The following is a 16457-nucleotide window of genomic DNA, read 5'->3' as shown; positions in this document are numbered from 1 at the left end:
CGGAAATTACCTCCACATACTTTGACACAGTGCAATGTATTAGGTGGATGCAAAAAAAAAATACCAGCCATCACTTAAGTGCATATTTTTTTTCCAGTTTTGACAAACCTGAAATCAGAGTACCAATAGCACACAATGACATGGCATCTCTTTGAACTTTGCCTTATTAATGCAACATTCATTTTTGTTAGTATGAATGACAAACTGACACTGGTTTGACACTGGTTCTTCAACTTTAGACATTCCTGATGCTTGGAGATGTAAAAACTGTGAAAGAATCAGGAAAGAATGTATTTGTACAGTCGATCTCCAAACAAACTTTTTCCTTAAGGATATTATTTACATCTTTGAATCTGTGTGTATTAATAGTCTGCATTCTGATACTTTGATAGGAAATATAATACTAAATATACCCAGGTTTTTTTTTTTTTTTTTTTTGCGCTGTACATGTATACCTACTGTTATTTTCTTAACCCTAGACACTGTCAACTGGGATTCTCCATTGAGATCCTTTGAGTCTTTGCTGCATTAAAATTCAGTTGGAAGTAGAATTGTGCAGCCTCCTAATCTGCTCTTAGTACCTTCCTTTTAAACCCTTCTGTTGATGGTCAACAGAGCATCCGATGCTGCGTTTTCACTGGCAGCTTTTGTCAGGGAAGGTCCAGCTCAATGTCCAAGTTGGGAAGAGCCGTCTGCAACGTTTCCACACTTTTCTGCTTCTCCTTCACTCCTGGTAGGTCCCTGAGAAGCAGGTACTGCAGATTCCTACAGCAAATCACACAGCAGATTTCACTGAGCCCTTCTTATACCATGTTCACTTGGTGAGCACAGAACATGATGGTATAGTGGTGGTTCGGGATTGTTTATTAAAGGTGACCGTGCTCCACAAGCCTGCGTGTACCTGAGCTTGTGCAGAGCGATGACGCCTTTGTCCGTCACATTTCCACAGGAGATCAGCTCCATTCTGTTCAGACTGGACTGCAGGTTCTCTATTTTGCTCAGCCTCTCTAAACAGGCATCTTCTATATAAACACACTTGATAAACTTTATCTCCTCCACGTATTTCAAACCATCTAAAGAAGAAAAACGATATATATGAGAAGGTACATTAACTTATGACAATGGATTTCAACCCTTTTGCTGGTGATGGATCTTCCCCCCGAAAGTATCAATTCAGATGTTGAAAATACAGCTGAAGACTTGACAATTTGAAAAATCTGAATGTGTGTTTTAAGTGGAAACATTCTTCTGTTTAAAAAAAATACCATGGTCCCTTTTCAATTCATTCTCTTAAATGCCAATGAAGTTACTGCAAGAATTATGTATTAATGGAACAATTAGTTCAAATCATATCTTCCAAAAGCTATTCAAATGCTGCATATGTGGATCTAATGGTCTTTTTATAGTGTTGCAGTGTCCTGATGAGGCTGGCTTGTAACTCGACACAGTTCCAGTGAAAGTGTAAAACATCCTCCTCCCTTACGTCACACGAGAACAAATAGAAGAGGTGAGACAAGGCTTTTGCCCTGAACCTTCACACACTTTCACACGGCCAAGTTCACTTCTGTATTGTGTTCTCAGTGTAGCTACAAACAGTGAAAAGGTACACCATTGTGACAGAGAGGTTGCGTAGTTACGGGCAGCAGCAGCCTAACACATCTGAACTGGGGGGGAGTGGTACTTTAAATAAGTATGCTGAAGTCTATAAAATAAATCCAATGTATTTTTCACTAATTATGAAAAGATTCATACTCAGTAAATGCAGGAACATCAAAAAGGTCCCTAATAAATACTGTACATTGTCCAAGAAAAACATTTAACTGCAAAAGGGATCGTAAACCCTAATATTAAACACTGCAACTGAAATTTTGTCTGCAGTGGAACTCAGCAAAACCTGCCCGTCGTCCCCAACAGCGCAGGGGGCATTTATGCCCTAGAAGAGCCAGACGGTGCTCAGATTTTTGCTGTCCCCCAAGTAACTGCCCAGTGTTAAATAACTATAGAATTTTCCCCCCATTACTTTTCCCACGGGCGCGGTGGCACAGTGAGTTTGACCGGGTCCTGCTCTCCGGTGGGTCTGGGGTTCGAGTCCCAATTGGGGCGCCTTGCGACGTACTGGTGTCCCATGCTGGGCGTGTCCCGTCCCCCTCCAGCCTTGCGCCCTGTGTTGCCGGGCTGGGCTCCGGCTCTCCGCGACCCCGCTTGGGACAAGTGGTTTCAGACAGTGTGTGTCTACTTCTCCTACACAAACAAACTATTACTATTAGATATCTTCTTTATATCATATTTAATTTGTATTAAATGTCATTATGAAGACAACAGCAAAAGGATTTTAACACCACCTTTCATTGCTAATCTCATGCAGTGCTTGTTCGCCATGTGACAACGGGGTCCATAATAATCACGACTTAATGCGGGCAATCAATCTCAGGTCCTCATGGGCCAAAAGATACAGTGGTTTCAATTCAAGTTGAAGCCTCAGAATAATTATTTAAATCACTTAATTTGATGTGTCAGTTGTGAATCAGACCCTGATTACAAATCCTGAACCATGTAGGACTTCAGTCCGCAGAAACATTAAAAACAAAACTGCAACGAGATAAGAGCAGTGTCAAAACATCCACGACTTATTTGAAAATCGGTGATATCAGCTAACCTGGTAGGGACTGTTTTGTAAATCTAACATCTGGGACACACCGTGACAGTCACGGTTACGTAATCAGCGTAAGGGCAGCGATCAGGCTCCACGTCTCCAGTCTCAGTAACCACAACCCAGGCACTGTGCCACGAGTTGAGAGGGCATTGGCTGGGTTCCACCTTCGCCTTCACATATCCACCATGTCATGTTTGTTTAATAATCACACTGGCAACAACAGAACTATGAGTATACCTCTGAACTTTTTAAGTTTCGCATATCCCTACTCCACAAGGCCACAGATGGTAAAAACTGCATTAGAAATTTTGAGCTACTTCCCCAGGCTAGAAACTGCTGGTATGAGAGGAGAGCCATGTAGTCCATCATTAGAGAAGGTGCTCCCATCTTTTACCTTCCTGTACGTGTTGGTTTTCATAATTTCATGATTGCTTTTATCATGTGTCTATTTTGTGAAGAAGAATGGAAGGGGAAAATTCCTCAAAAAGGCAAAATTGCTGTTGGTCTGGGTGGCACCTCCTACTGGTCAAGATGAAAAGCAGATCTGAAGGTCAAACCTGCACAAGAAGTCTAGATTTCAAAACGTGGTTTGAAACACTGATTTACCGGTTCTGCTCCGCTTCTAAAACAGGAATGCGAAACAGTATCTTCTACCTGTCGATTTAAGGGACGGGTGGAACAGTGTTCAAGCTTTGTTTCCCATACTAGTTTAGGGAGGCCCGTGCTGCACAGGTATAGGTGCGTGGTACAATCATGAAGTTCTAAGACTGGTGGACGTGCGACGCGGCTATGCCGCACGCGCCAACCGACGCCTTGCAGTCGCGAACTTATTGACTGTACCACACGGGACGAGACAGACTGAAAAATGAGGTGTCGCGGCTCACCCAAGTAGTCGAATCCACGGTACATGATGCAAGATTCCGTGGCATCGATGGCCTGGATCTTGTACCTGCCCAGGGGGCCGGTGGGCAGAGCGTTGTAGTCATGCTGCCAGCGATCAAACCCTTGGTACTGGACTTTGGCGCCGCATCGCAGGAGCCACTCTGAAGCAGCGCGGTCTGGACCCGCTGTTTTAATTCGCTCGTAGTCCACTCTGGAGCCCAGACACAAAAGGACACGGGACACGGTCAAACCAACAGCCAGGCATCTTCAAGGGTAATGTATTTGTACGCTGCTGCAGGCAGTGTCAAGAGTAGGTCTGCCGTCTCACACTGAAGGTTCCTGGTTCAAATCCCACTCCTGATCAAAGGACCTGCCTTGAATTACTGCAGTAAAACACCTTATGGGGGGTGAAGGGGTAAAGTAAAGATTATTTAAAATCGCAAGCTGCCTTGGAGGAAGATGTCGGCATAATGAAGACTTAATAACGGCCAATATGTGACGTCAGACCCAGCTGCTGAGCTTGAGTACAGCAGACGACGACACACACACACTCGCACTCACTTGTTGAAGACGGCGTTCAGCCATCCCCAGAAGGCTCTGCGGGGGCCCGGCGGTGGCGCCCTCTTCAGGACGAGCCCTGTCTGCACAGCCTTGACCAGGAGCCTCATTTGTTTACTGCGGAGAAAGCGGCCGAGCAGCGTTCGGATCGCAACGACTATGCTGCCGCGTCACAGTTGAAACGAGTACAATGTCCGCTTGGTTTAACGTCCTCCACTCACTCGCTGCGTTCGGGGCCGTTAGCAACAAAGGCTAGCGGCACCTGCGGACACTCCCTACCTGGTTCGCAAACTAGGCCTGAGGAAGGACACCCTCCGTATGTGCTTTGCTCGTTAGCGCTGCCGGCGGTCCCTCTCAGCACCTTTAACTCCGCAGCGCGCCGTTCAACCCGCGAGCCGCCGCCATTGGCGCCGCACGCGCGCGCACGCGCGGCCAGAGGTCACGGAGGCGGGAGTCTCCGGTCAGCGAGTCTCTGTCGGCGACGGCGGCCGCGGGTGGCTCGTCGGGGACGGGACGGCGGTGCGTGTCGCTCGAGTCGTGGGGCTGCAGGCTGTTCCGAAAACTGTCTGACGACGGTTATCTGCTGCTGTTGGGGGCAGAACTTGGCACCGAGCGACGATGATGGCCGCCGCGCGCGCTGTCCGTCTGCGCTCGACTGCGAGCCGCTGCTGCAGCTGCTGGAACCGCTGGAACCGTCTGAGTGTCCGAGAGAAGCACAGGTACGTAGGTACACGGTTCGGTTCGGTTCCGTTCGGGTTGGCTCGGCCCGGGTGTGACACAGAACTGCTTTCAACAATATGACACGTCCTTCGCCCTCCCCACATCTTACTTAGACTGTCTTGGTCCTCGTTTGCATAATCATATGCAGCGTAGTTCTAACGCGAATCTTCCTTGTAACAGAGCAAGTTCTGAATACGTCTTTTTATTATTTATTATTATTTTTGTATTTTATACTAAGTCTAACTTTGTGAACTAACATGATGATTACATTTTTTAGCTATCAATGCAAGGAGTTTGACCACCCGTGTTAAATCTGCTCAGCAGTGTATAGTGGCGGGTAGAGCTGCTGCCTGGACCGAGGCTCGGTTGCAGGTTCGAATCTCACCTCTGGCTAGCACCTGAGGCTTGAGAAAAGTACTTACCCTAATGCTCCGGTAATGAGTAAAAATGACCAAGCTGTATAAATTTAAATGGGTAAATAATTGTAAGATAGTGCCTTAAAAATTTTAAGTCGCTGTGTGTTTGGAGAAGTAGTATCGTGGCGGACAACCTGTGAGTTTGAGCCACTGAAAGAGGCCACATTATTATAATATAGTACTAATAGTTAGAGTGTAATCATGTACACTGTCACTGGTTCGTTCGGTGCTGTGACACATTAACTGGACTCGGGAATCACGTGTTTGCACCGAATCTTTGTTGTTCTTGCAGATGTACGTCGCTTTGGAGTAAAAACACGTGAGCTGCTAAAATGAACAAATGTAAAAGTAACGGACCACGTTACTTACTGTGTTGATGTGTACTGCCATTATTATATTACACATTCACACATTGTGATTGTCTCAGTCGCCGACGTTTATGCGCTTAGATCACGATTTTCTCCAACAAGCCGCCTAATAATGTTAAGGTATTTGCGATCATTTTCCTCATTGATACAGCGGGGTAATTGACATAATTGATACACAGTATCAGTTCAGAGGAAGTCCGTTACTTCATTTAACAGACACTTTTCTCCAAGCGACTTCCATTGAACTCTGTGTAGTGTTATCAGCCCACACACCTTATTCACCGTGGTGACTTACACTGCTGGTACTGTACACTACTTACAATGAGTTACTGTGCCACTCGCACACTATGGGTGACTTAGACTCCTCAATCCACCTGAAGAGCATGTCATTGCGCTGTGTGAGGAAACCGGAGCACCCGAAGAAACACTGGGAGAACGTGCAGACTCCGCACGGACACAGAGCAGGGATCGAACTCTCGTCCTCTGGCACCACCCAGGCGCTGTGCCACCATGCCTCACCATGCTGTGAGGTTGTGCAATGAAAGCCAACTATGGAGCGCGGAGTTCCCTGACCACTAGGTGGCGCTGTTGCCTCGCACCTGCGTGCGTGCAGGCTTTCTGTGTACACTGCTTGTGATGGCTTTCCTCCAGGTACTCCAGACTGCCCCGACCTTCCGAACGTGTTTTCAGGAGAAATCCATCCGTCCGTCCGTCCGTCCCCAGGATGGGTGGATGGATCAAGAGTACTGTTTGGATTTTCCGACTGTTGGACCAGCGACGGGATATTTCTCTTGCAGCTCGTACGATGTGGCAGTGGTGGGAGGCGGAATTGTGGGCCTCGCAACGGCAAGGGAGCTCATTCTGAGACACCCAACGCTGAGCTTTGTACTGCTGGAGAAGGAGAAGGAGCTCGGTACTGTACCTTTTGAAGAGCAATTACACATGATTGGGTAGCATTAGCTCTATTCGTTGTAACTGCTTCCATAATCTGCACCCCAGGCTGAAGTGACTATATACTAAATACTTCTAATTTTCCTGCAGCTGTGCACCAGAGCGGACACAATAGTGGAGTAATCCACAGCGGTATCTACTACACGCCCGGGTCTCTGAAGGCCCGGCTCTGCGTGAAAGGTGCCACGATGGCCTACGAGTACTGCGAGAAGAAGGGCATCCCCTACAAAAGGTGCGGCAAGGTGAGAGGCAGCCAAGCTGGGGAACAGATTCTAGGAATTTGTGACAGTTTGGATATGTGGTGTATTTTTAGTTGTATCAGTGTGCGTTATATTTATTGTAGGCGTGACTTGCACGTATGTTTGCTTGCACTTTGAGAAAGAACTTTGGTAGATGGTAATGAGGCTTTGTGCACACAAGTGTGGATACTACCCTTTGCTGCATGTGTTAAGGTATATGTTTCCTACAGCTTTTTTTTTTTAAAATTTTGTCTTGTGTGTATTTGTCATGTTGTGTGTCTTACCACTTCTAGAGTGTCACTCAGACTTACTTGTGTGTGTCCTCAGCTGATTGTAGCAGTGGAGCGGGAGGAGATTCCAAGGCTGAAAGCGCTCTACGAACGTGGCCTAAAGAACAACGTGCGAGACCTCCGCATGATCGACACCAAAGGGATCAGGGAACGGGAGCCCTACTGCAGGGTGACAGACAACCTTGCTGTTCACTTGAAGCTGCATAGCATGTTTTTTGTTTAAATACCAACATTTACATTGAAAGCATCATCAGTTTTAGGATGGGTCAAGTCCTAACACGCTTCCCTGTTGACTCCTTTCCGCAGGGTCTCATGGCCCTTGATTCACCCTACACTGGCATTGTGGATTGGCGTCTGGTGTCACTCACCTATGGTAGAGACTTCCAAGAAGCAGGCGGTACTGTAGTCACAGAGTTTGAGGCCAGTGACATTTCTTCAGTAACAGAGAGCCCTGTGGGCACCGCTGAGGGTAAGAGACTCTAGCGATTCATCTTTCCGCAATCTTAGCTTTGGCACATCGAAGTCTGCGGTATAATGTTAATACTGTATTAATCAGTGTGCTACGGTGCTGACGCTCCACAAGTTCTCCATCTTCTCTCCATTTTGTCTTTTGAGTCTAACAGTAATCTTTTTTTCACATTGTAGGTATGAAATATCCGATATCAGTCAGAAGCTCAAAGGTAAGACTGCGCAAGCTTATGTTCGGTAGTAAGTCCATCTGTTACACAGCCGTACAGCGAAATGCCGGACGATACCTTATTTATAGGATCGCAGTTGTAAAATCCTGCCTGCACTGCGCTGTCAACAGCAGCGTTGTTAATGGGAGTTATTGTAAGTAGTGTGTTTAGCAGTGTAAGTTACCTTGGTGAATAAGGTGTGTGGGCTGGTAACACTACATAGTATCAATTGCAAGTTGCTTTGGAGGAAAGCGTCTGCTAAGTGAATAAATGTAAATGTAATGAGAGGCGCAAGAGATGGGACTCTTTGAACACGTGATTTGTTGCACTTGGACACATCTTAGCAGTAAGTCTTTACAGAATGCACGGACACCCCGGCCAATGCTCCAGGACACGCACAACTTTACCTGGGTACGAAATGAGAACGCAGGTCCCCCTCGATGGTTGCTACCCTTTAGCTGATGCTTTTCTCCATAGCAACTTAGTGTTAACCTCCTTAAAGTGATTTAAGCCATTTATCCAGCTTGGTAATTTCCAGTCATTCAATTCAGGGTATGTGAGTTGTTCGAGGGAAGGTACAACAGAAAGTGGGATTCAAAGTATAAATCTTTTAGTAAGGAAGCAGCGGCTTTTACCACTATGTTACTGCCAAATTCACGAACCCCGAGCTACGGATGTGTGCTTTTCCCATGATGTCACTTCAAGTTCAGCGGTGCACGTGCGAAGCTTGATGCTTTTTTGCTGTTACTGTTGTAACGTGAAGAAATGCTAATTGATAATTGTGTGTTTTTTTTTTGTAATTATGAGTTATGGACTTCTGGAATTGTGTTGGTGTTACTGACCTCTGTACATTTCTGGATGTTTGGCCATGTTGGGGGGCGCAGTGGTGCAGCGGGTTTGGCTGGGTCCCGCAGTCTGGTGGGTCTGGGGTTTGAGTCCCGCTTGGGGTGCCTTACGACGGACTGGCGTGCCGTCCGGGGCGTGTCCTCTCCCCCTCCAGCCTTGCGCCCTGTGTTGCCGGATTAGGCTCCAGCTCACCGCAGCCCTGCTCGGGACAAGCGGTTTCTGACCGTGTGTGTGTGGTTGCCATGTCTGCGGTTTTGAGAAGTTTTGCTGATGACACCTGTTGAGACATAATGGCGTGTGTGTTTCCCGTCCTCGAGCCCTGTCAGCAACACCGACTGTGCGGTCGAGGCGGGGTGTTACCGCGCGGTTCTTGTCACGACGGCCCTCATTTGAACGAAGTTCTGAAGTTTTCCACTGCTCAGTCACTCACTCCAAACTTTCTTGCACTTCTCCAAGTTAAGCGGTGTCAGATACGAGGAATCACGTAGCAACATAAACTGCAGAGATGTCGGGGTGCGATAGTGATTCTTTTTTTTTTTTTATTGATTATGTTGTTATGTTTATTATGTTGATTTCTGTTTAATTGTTTCAAAGTTACTTATTTTTCAGTAACAGTAGTTCAGGGGAGTGAAAAGCAGTCCGACAAAGGAACAATGTTGAATAAGTTTATACAGCTGTATAGGAGCAGAGGTGAACAGAGGCTTAATAACTTGCAGTGATTTATAAATGGTGCTTTCCCATCCTGCTAGTCATCGTCTGTGCTGTTATACAAATACGATGTTGAAACGCAACGCAAAAGCACCACGAGTCCCATTTGGCCCGCAGTATAAAATGAGTTTGGCACCCTGCCTCGGATCCTTTCGGGATCTATTGCGAGAAGATCTAATGGGGTCAGAAATCTTTCTCCTTTAACGCTGTCCTGCTAGTGTCCTGTGTTGTAAAATCGCTATCGCTTCCAGGGAGACGAGGTGCGCTGTCGCTATGTCCTCACCTGCGGAGGCCTGTACTCTGACCGCCTGTCTCAAATCTCCGGCTGCAGTCCCGAACCTCGTATCGTCCCCTTCAGAGGGGACTACCTAGTCCTGAAGCCCGAGAAGCACTACCTTGTCCGAGGCAACATTTACCCCGTGAGTGACCGTCTCCGTGCCGGAATTACACGAGGTGCAATCGGCCTGCCTGCACAAAAAGCCAGTTCCATTGCAGAGTGGTGAAAATGGATTTTCCAGGTGCCTGACCCTCGTTTTCCATTCCTTGGGGTCCATTTCACCCCTCGAATGGATGGCAGCATATGGCTCGGACCCAACGCCGTTCTGGCTTTCAAACGCGAGGGTTACAAGGTGTACGACTTCGACGTCCGGGATTTTGGAGACGCGCTGTCTTTCAGGTGCTCACCTTTTCGGTTTTTACAGATGGAAAGTATCATTTTGTGGTTTTAGGGCTTTGTAGTTTACTGAGTATGGTACCTGCTGATTTTGTAAACATTAAAGTCAAATACATTCCCCCCCCCCCCCCCCATTTCATTTCACTTTTTTCCCCGCACATATGAAAGAAGTGTGCGCTAGTCCTGAACAAAGCACAGGCCGCTTCGTACGAGGCACATGTCACTTTAAACAAATAACATACTCAAAACACTTCTTAACTTTTTACTGCTCCTGTTACTAGCTGGCTGTCTAGTGTCTCTAGTCTCCAGTGTCTAGTGTTTAATTGTTCTGGTTTACAGTTAAATTACATGTCCCCATAGTCTTTTTCTATTTAGATTTTTACGGAAATCTTTATATAGCATTGTACGCATTGTCAGTGTGCATTGTTACGAGACCCTGGCCTGTGTACCGCACTGTCTTGTCCTGTTTCTGTTGTATTTATCCTTTTTTTTTTTTTTTTTTTTTTTTTTTTTTTTTTTTTTTTAAATCATCAAAGTGCACAAAGATTTTAATTTGTTTCTTTTTTGGCAAACCCTTTCAAACTAAACTGAAAGGGGCCTACAGAGGCTGGTGATGAAGAATGTCACATATGGACTCGCTGAGATGTACAGAGGCGTCTTCATCAACGCTCAAGTCAAAATTCTGCAGAAGTACATACCTGAGCTCTCTCCCAGCGATGTGCTCAGGTGAGAGATGGGGCTGTTGAAGGTGCCCCTACATTTAATTGTTTATTTCTTGGCTATTTGCTATTTTGTAGCATTGAGACACTACTGCAGGCTGTGTGTCTCAGTAGAGCAGTCTCTGCTTCACCGTGATCATGTCTGCGAGGGATGTAGTTCACTTATTCTGCATTTTCTCTTGCAGGGGTCCTTCAGGGGTGAGAGCTCAAGCTTTGGACCGTGACGGGAACCTCGTGGATGACTTTGTGTTTGACGGAGGGTTAGGAGAAGTCGGCAGCCGGGTGCTCCACGTACGAAATGCGCCATCGCCTGCCGCCACTTCATCTCTGGCAATTGCTGAGATGATTGCAGATGAAGTTCAGAAACGCTTCGCTCTCTAGCAGCGCAGGTTTAGGCAGAGCCGCATTAGACAGCACTTCTCGGTTTCTTAACCAGAGGGCTGCCATCTGACCTCTGTCCAGCGTTCCCTGGTAGAAAGTACAGGGAGCCAAACCATGTATGCAAGAAATTGACTTAAGCTCTGATGATCTTAGGACTGTACTGTAATGATTTGTCTGTAATAGTACGTTGATTTTTGATATCTTTTCCTGTTCGAGTCTGATCCGTTAAGCCCGTTCTACAAAAAAAAAAAAAACACTGAAACAATACTGCAAACTGTATTTTAAATAACTTTCCTTCATTTACATATAAAATACAAATTGTCTTGACATTTGACTACTTTACAAAATGGTGCTGAAGTTGTGCAAATCATTCGTTTTTAACACAGATTTATATAGTTGCATCTAGTCCAGTGCTCTCGTTGGCAAATGACAGCACATGCCAGCTTTTATCCCAGTTTTTGCCTCATTGGATGCAGCCAGCCACTTTTTTGTAAACGTGAGTTAACCGCATACTTTTATAAACATAATGACACTGCTGCAGTTTTCACTTGGGATTTCGATGACTTTTTATTTAGGCCAAAACCGCTGCTTAATTAAGTGCAATTAGATCCTCGATGATAGCCTGAATAGATCCGAAATTAGATCCGCATTTTCACAAGGACACTAATAGGTTTACAGTAAATGATTTATATTGTTTTGTCTTACTACTTTGTTTCATGTCAGTACTTGCTCAAAATGTCTGTAAGCCTTAAATCTTGACCTGCTGAAGGATGTTTATTTTTTTATTTCTCTTATGTTCAGAAGTTGTGCTTCCGTTAGCGTATTTTGTGTATAACAGCAACAAAATATGCCTAGCATTTTTCAATATTTAGTTGTGATTTTGTAATACAACAATGTCTTTTTCCTTCAATAATTTGTCAGGTAACAGTGTGTTCAGCTCCATATTGCCTTAATGTATGAGAAAGGTGGTGTTCCTGGATACTGCCCTTTGCAGAATGTGTTAAGTAAACAAATATACAAAAAAATAGTTTACGGTATATTTACAATGCAGTACATCTTCTACGCTGTGACCTGTTTGAGCCAACAACTTGAAAACTAGCAACTATTTTGTACGAGGCCCTGGAGTCTTTGATGTTTCTCATAATTCTTTCAGAAAAGCCTGAAAACTGTCTTTGAGGGATTCTGTGACTAAATTTTTAATATTTATTCAGTTATATGCCCTGTTACATTCATTTTACTTTTGAAATCTGTTCTATTAAATTAATTGCTGTTAAAATAACTTTGAACTTGCTTTCCAGGTACGTTCTCTGGTAATACTGCAAAAACAGTTTACAGTAAATGTGATTGTTACTATACCTCAGCTTTTACTGTAACATTTTTGTAATTCAAGTAATTTTATACGTAACTCTGCCTTTGTTTCTGAAAAAAGTTAAAAAGGAAGTTGATCCTGCTGTCTTTTGTGACACTATTCTCTTAATTGATGTGTGTTTCAGCCCTGCTCTGGTGCATTTGGGTTTTCATGCTGTCTTTAAACTGCACAATACTGGAGTGTAAATTAATTTATATTACAGGAATTATTAACACAGTGAAAAAGTACAGAAAGTGTGGCCTACGAGGAGCAGAGTTAATAAAAACATGGTTACAGTTTGAGAGGTCAGCAGCTTCACCTTAGCTTTTGATTGATTTATTAAGATGTTTCATTCTTGCATGGGGGGGGGGGGTGGCAAATTAAAATGTATTCATGGCTCAAAGGTTACAGCTATACATGCATACCAGTAAAATGTAGTGATAGTGTAAAGTAATTGTGAGTAGCCAGTACTTGGGATTATATACCATAGGCAGTAATTTAATTTTTCATTGTAGTATCATAAGTACTATATGTGATAATTTGTCGTGTTTTCTTAAATACCATTTAGTGTAATTAAGTGTGTATCCACTAGGGGGCAGTGGCTACATTTTGGAGCTGGGGAACAGCCATGAACTGTACAAAAGAACGGTGCAAAAATGTATTTTAGCCCCCTCAGACGATTATTATATTTTTCTTAAACCTAGCATTGACTGCTGCTGGCATCACGGCAAAATGTCGTTTGTATTATTTCACAATTGCGCGTAACTGATTTTAATAAGATTGAGTGAGTCACAAAGTGTTATACTGTATATATAATAAAATGCTGCAATCGAGCCAGGTACGACACACTCTGGAAAGTCCAGCGCCTTCGCTTGGGACTTGAGCTGAAAGTGGGGCTGCGGATGGCGACGAGTGCAAAGGTGTTACGACAGGCTGATGAATCGATGACTGCTGGCGGATTCCGCGCTGGACTCTGCGTTGGTGGCCGTGTTCCTTTCAGGTCGCTTCGCTCGTGGAATTCCGAATGTCCCGCCCCCTTAAACTCCCCCCCCCCCCTCCGCGCTAAGCCCTTCCATGGCCCCGCCCCTTCAGGCCGCCGCCGTGCTGCGCAGACGCGTACGGTGAAGTGACGCCGGAACGCGGGTGAGGGACCGAGATTAGTTCAGACCTTCCTCCAGAGCGCAGCGGCGATGGCTGGTTGCGAACAACAACAACAACACCGCCGCAGCCGCCGAGAACAGTCCTAACGACGACATACGAATGACTTACGGAAACCTGCAGCACTTCCCCTTTCAGACTGCGTTGCGAAGCGACGGGGAAAACATGACGGCTTCTGTGACGAAGCGGAGTGAAGAAAGTCTTCCCTTCGAAACTGAGGACCTTCAGCAGCCACAACGAGATGCGCTCCAAGGCCACGGGAGCCACTAGCCGGACCCTCGGCCACATCATGTCTGCGTAATCGGCGCACGGCGAGAACAAGAAGGCAGCGCCAGCGGCTCACACTCTTACCGGAGCAGAACCGACCGCTAATAAACAACTTTTTAAAATGACCACGATGGCTTAGATCTCGACACACAGTTGGTTAGCTAACTGCTAATGTGGCTAACTAGCCGCGGCGTCGCGAGCGAACGAAAAACTAAGACGAACTGCTGCGGTAGTAAGTGCTCTTTCAGTTCACTGATAGCTAGCTGGAGTCGCTGAGAACTTTATGATATCTGCAACGACGGAAGAAGCAGCACATAGCATTTCTTTTTTTGTTTTTTTTTTTTTTGCATAAACCGTGCAAGAGACGATTCGGCATCACTGAACAGCGGTATTTTCCTGTTCGCTCGTGCCAGTACTAGCTAGTGCCGCTTCGCCTTCGTTTCGATGCAGCTCCGCGCGGCACTGGGACGTGACTCTGACTGAACGACCGACCGACTGACTGACTGACTCGCGGCTGACCGACCGTTCCGTAGCAGCAGCAGCACGGGACACTCCTCCTCCTCCGTAACCTCTCGGACACTTGACCAGTTGGGACAGACTTGGGTAGAGCCGCCGCTAAGGAGTGTTCCGGAGCTACGGAAGCAGACGGGCTGCAGTCAGACTGAGTCAGTGTGCGGGGCCGGGGCCGCGGAGCCGATGCCGACCACTGGGAGCGGGTCACGGCAACATCAGGAGCCGCCGCCGCCTCAGCAGCAGCCATGCAGCCACAGCAGACGTACGACTTTTCGAGTGACGAAAACAGCCATAAATGGAGGGGCCTTTTTGTACAAGCGCTGCGAAAGGTAAACGACGGCTTCTCGCCACCTTTTTTTTTTTTTTTTTTGTCACCAGTACGAATCTCATAGTCTTGACAGCCTTTTTTCTTTCATTCCCGCTCCGCTCCCCTTATATTAAATAATTAGCTGCAGCAGCGCTGCGAAATCTAGCTAGTAGTTAATTGAGAAAAGAAACTGTTGTTAAATTATTTCAGCACAGCACACAAGTTGTACCGTATAAATATTATTGAACTCAGGATTTCCTTTCCAATTGCCCCATAATATTGTTTTCAGAAACTGTTAGCCCAGCAGTGCTGGACGTTCAAGGCCTTGTGTCACTGAAGTTATTCTGAGTACAGTCATATTCACATTTATTTTTTTTTATTAGCTTTCTCCACGTGACTTAAAATTTGAAGGTACTTATTATTTACCCCTTTCTTCAGTAATGTTCACTGGAGCAATTTAGGGTAAGTACCTTATTCAAGGGACCTACAGCCAGAGGTGGGGATCGAACCTGCGACCTTTGGGTCCGGAGGCAGTAGCTCTAACCACTACGCTACCAGCTGTCTCAGGAAAAGGTCTGATTCTTCAGTTGGGCTGCTGAGGCTCCGGGGCCTCTTGGGTGCAGCTGAAATGAAGATTTGCGGGAGGGAGGATCGTTCGTTCCCAGGTTCACCCCAAAGGCTTTCCTGCCACGCCTCACTAACAGGAGAGCCTTGTCTCGCTGCCACAATCTCTACATTTTGACAGAGTGCACAGAAAGGTTGCCGCCTCTTAAGTCTCTAATTTATTTAGCTTGTTTGGGCACTAAGTGTTGCTTTAAGTTCTCTTTATTATGATCAGTGTCTCACTACAGTTGTGCAAAAGTGATCATATTCCTGGGATTACTTTTTTCCGCCTGCAATATATTAAGTAATTTAAAACCTTGATCTGTTACACAGAGCTAAGGGATTTTTTTTTTTTTTTTTTTCCTTGTCATTTGATCTGGTATGTTTTCTTCTCTGGGTTCACTTGCCCAGTCTGTCTGTGATCTCATGGATGGCAGCGTAAACAGTGTAAACCAGGCTTTTATCGGGCTTCTCATCAAAATCGGAGGGGACGCATACAAACACCCAAAAATGTGCAGGAGCGAAACCTGCGAGTGTGAAGTTGTTACATTCTTGCAGTTCAAAGCAACTCTCACTTCCGTTAAAGTGGGCAATAAATGTATTGAAACGCATGCATATGTCAAATGTAGAACCCATTACTGTATTGGGTACGTCTTCTCATTGGTATGGTTGATGCATCAGAAACAACATATATGAGGAATGGTTCCCAGACTTTATGAAAGACATCAAGCTTTTGAATGTGGCAAGTTTTTGTTTGTTTATTTATTTTTTTAATCTTAGATTATTTGATACATACTCCAGTACAATCCTCAGCCATCTTTCTATATTAGGAAACTTATGTCAGATCCACAGTGAAAGCATGTTTTTCCCTGCATAGAATGCTAACAAGTTCCAAAGCCTTTTTTGGCATTGCTACTTACAAAATTATTTGAGACACCAGGTAAGAGAAAGACATGTCCACCATGACTCTCCAGATTTTTGTATTTCTTGGGTGATTTCTCACCAGTACCTCTGCAGCTTGACACAGGACCACGGACAGTGAGTCGGACTGCCTGCGTTCTTTTTGCACTTGGGGAAGGGAATCTGCTCTGAATTTACTTTGGTGTCTGGGAGATATACTGTATATACCTTGTGTGTCACCTTGAGCTGAATAGCATTGCTGTATTTGAAAGTCTTTCTT

General features: G+C 45.5%; 3 protein-coding genes across 3 annotated transcripts in view; 2 read left to right on the top strand and 1 right to left on the bottom strand.

The window, feature by feature from the left end:
- Window positions 1-74: 74 nt before the first annotated feature.
- Window positions 75-4451, bottom strand: dmac2l (distal membrane arm assembly component 2 like). Its single transcript, XM_018727456.2, has 5 exons — window positions 4373-4451; window positions 4097-4210; window positions 3538-3746; window positions 902-1073; window positions 75-765 (listed from the first exon to the last, which is right to left on the bottom strand). The coding sequence occupies exons 2-5, from the start codon at window positions 4201-4203 to the stop codon at window positions 651-653; spliced, it is 603 nt and encodes a 200-aa protein (XP_018582972.2). The 5' UTR covers window positions 4204-4210; window positions 4373-4451; the 3' UTR covers window positions 75-650.
- Window positions 4452-4694: 243 nt separating this feature from the next.
- On the top strand, window positions 4695-12735 carry l2hgdh (L-2-hydroxyglutarate dehydrogenase). Its single transcript, XM_029258463.1, has 10 exons — window positions 4695-4812; window positions 6395-6510; window positions 6639-6790; window positions 7115-7246; window positions 7384-7546; window positions 7723-7757; window positions 9560-9727; window positions 9827-9984; window positions 10576-10707; window positions 10886-12735. Exons 1-10 carry the CDS (start codon window positions 4712-4714, stop codon window positions 11079-11081), a joined length of 1353 nt encoding a protein of 450 aa, XP_029114296.1. The 5' UTR covers window positions 4695-4711; the 3' UTR covers window positions 11082-12735.
- Window positions 12736-13586: 851 nt separating this feature from the next.
- Window positions 13587-16457, top strand: part of sos2 (son of sevenless homolog 2 (Drosophila)) — a 28137-nt gene continuing 25266 nt past the window's right edge. Inside the window, exon 1 of the mRNA XM_018727410.2 lies at window positions 13587-14696. Coding sequence (XP_018582926.2) covers window positions 14613-14696 — 84 coding nt within the window. The 5' untranslated portion in view covers window positions 13587-14612. The remainder of the gene's footprint in view (window positions 14697-16457) is intronic.

Source organism: Scleropages formosus, chromosome 15 (genome assembly GCF_900964775.1).
Source record: "Scleropages formosus chromosome 15, fSclFor1.1, whole genome shotgun sequence".
Lineage (NCBI taxonomy): Eukaryota > Metazoa > Chordata > Actinopteri > Osteoglossiformes > Osteoglossidae > Scleropages > Scleropages formosus.
This window is presented reverse-complemented; position numbering and strand designations above follow the sequence as displayed.

Bases quoted from the DNA above. Each gene is read 5' to 3' on its own strand.
- dmac2l (XM_018727456.2), bottom strand. From the start codon at position 4,203: ATGAGGCTCCTGGTCAAGGCTGTGCAGACAGGGCTCGTCCTGAAGAGG. The intron at 3,747-4,096 runs GTGAGTGCGAGT...TCTGGGCTCCAG, and splicing joins CTGAACGCCGTCTTCAACAA to AGTGGACTACGAGCGAATTA. The intron at 1,074-3,537 runs GTGAGCCGCGAC...TTTCTTCTTTAG, and splicing joins CCGTGGATTCGACTACTTGG to ATGGTTTGAAATACGTGGAG.
- l2hgdh (XM_029258463.1), top strand. From the start codon at position 4,712: ATGATGGCCGCCGCGCGCGCTGTCCGTCTGCGCTCGACTGCGAGCCGC. The intron at 6,511-6,638 runs GTACTGTACCTT...ATTTTCCTGCAG, and splicing joins GGAGAAGGAGAAGGAGCTCG to CTGTGCACCAGAGCGGACAC. The intron at 9,728-9,826 runs GTGAGTGACCGT...TGGATTTTCCAG, and splicing joins TCCGAGGCAACATTTACCCC to GTGCCTGACCCTCGTTTTCC.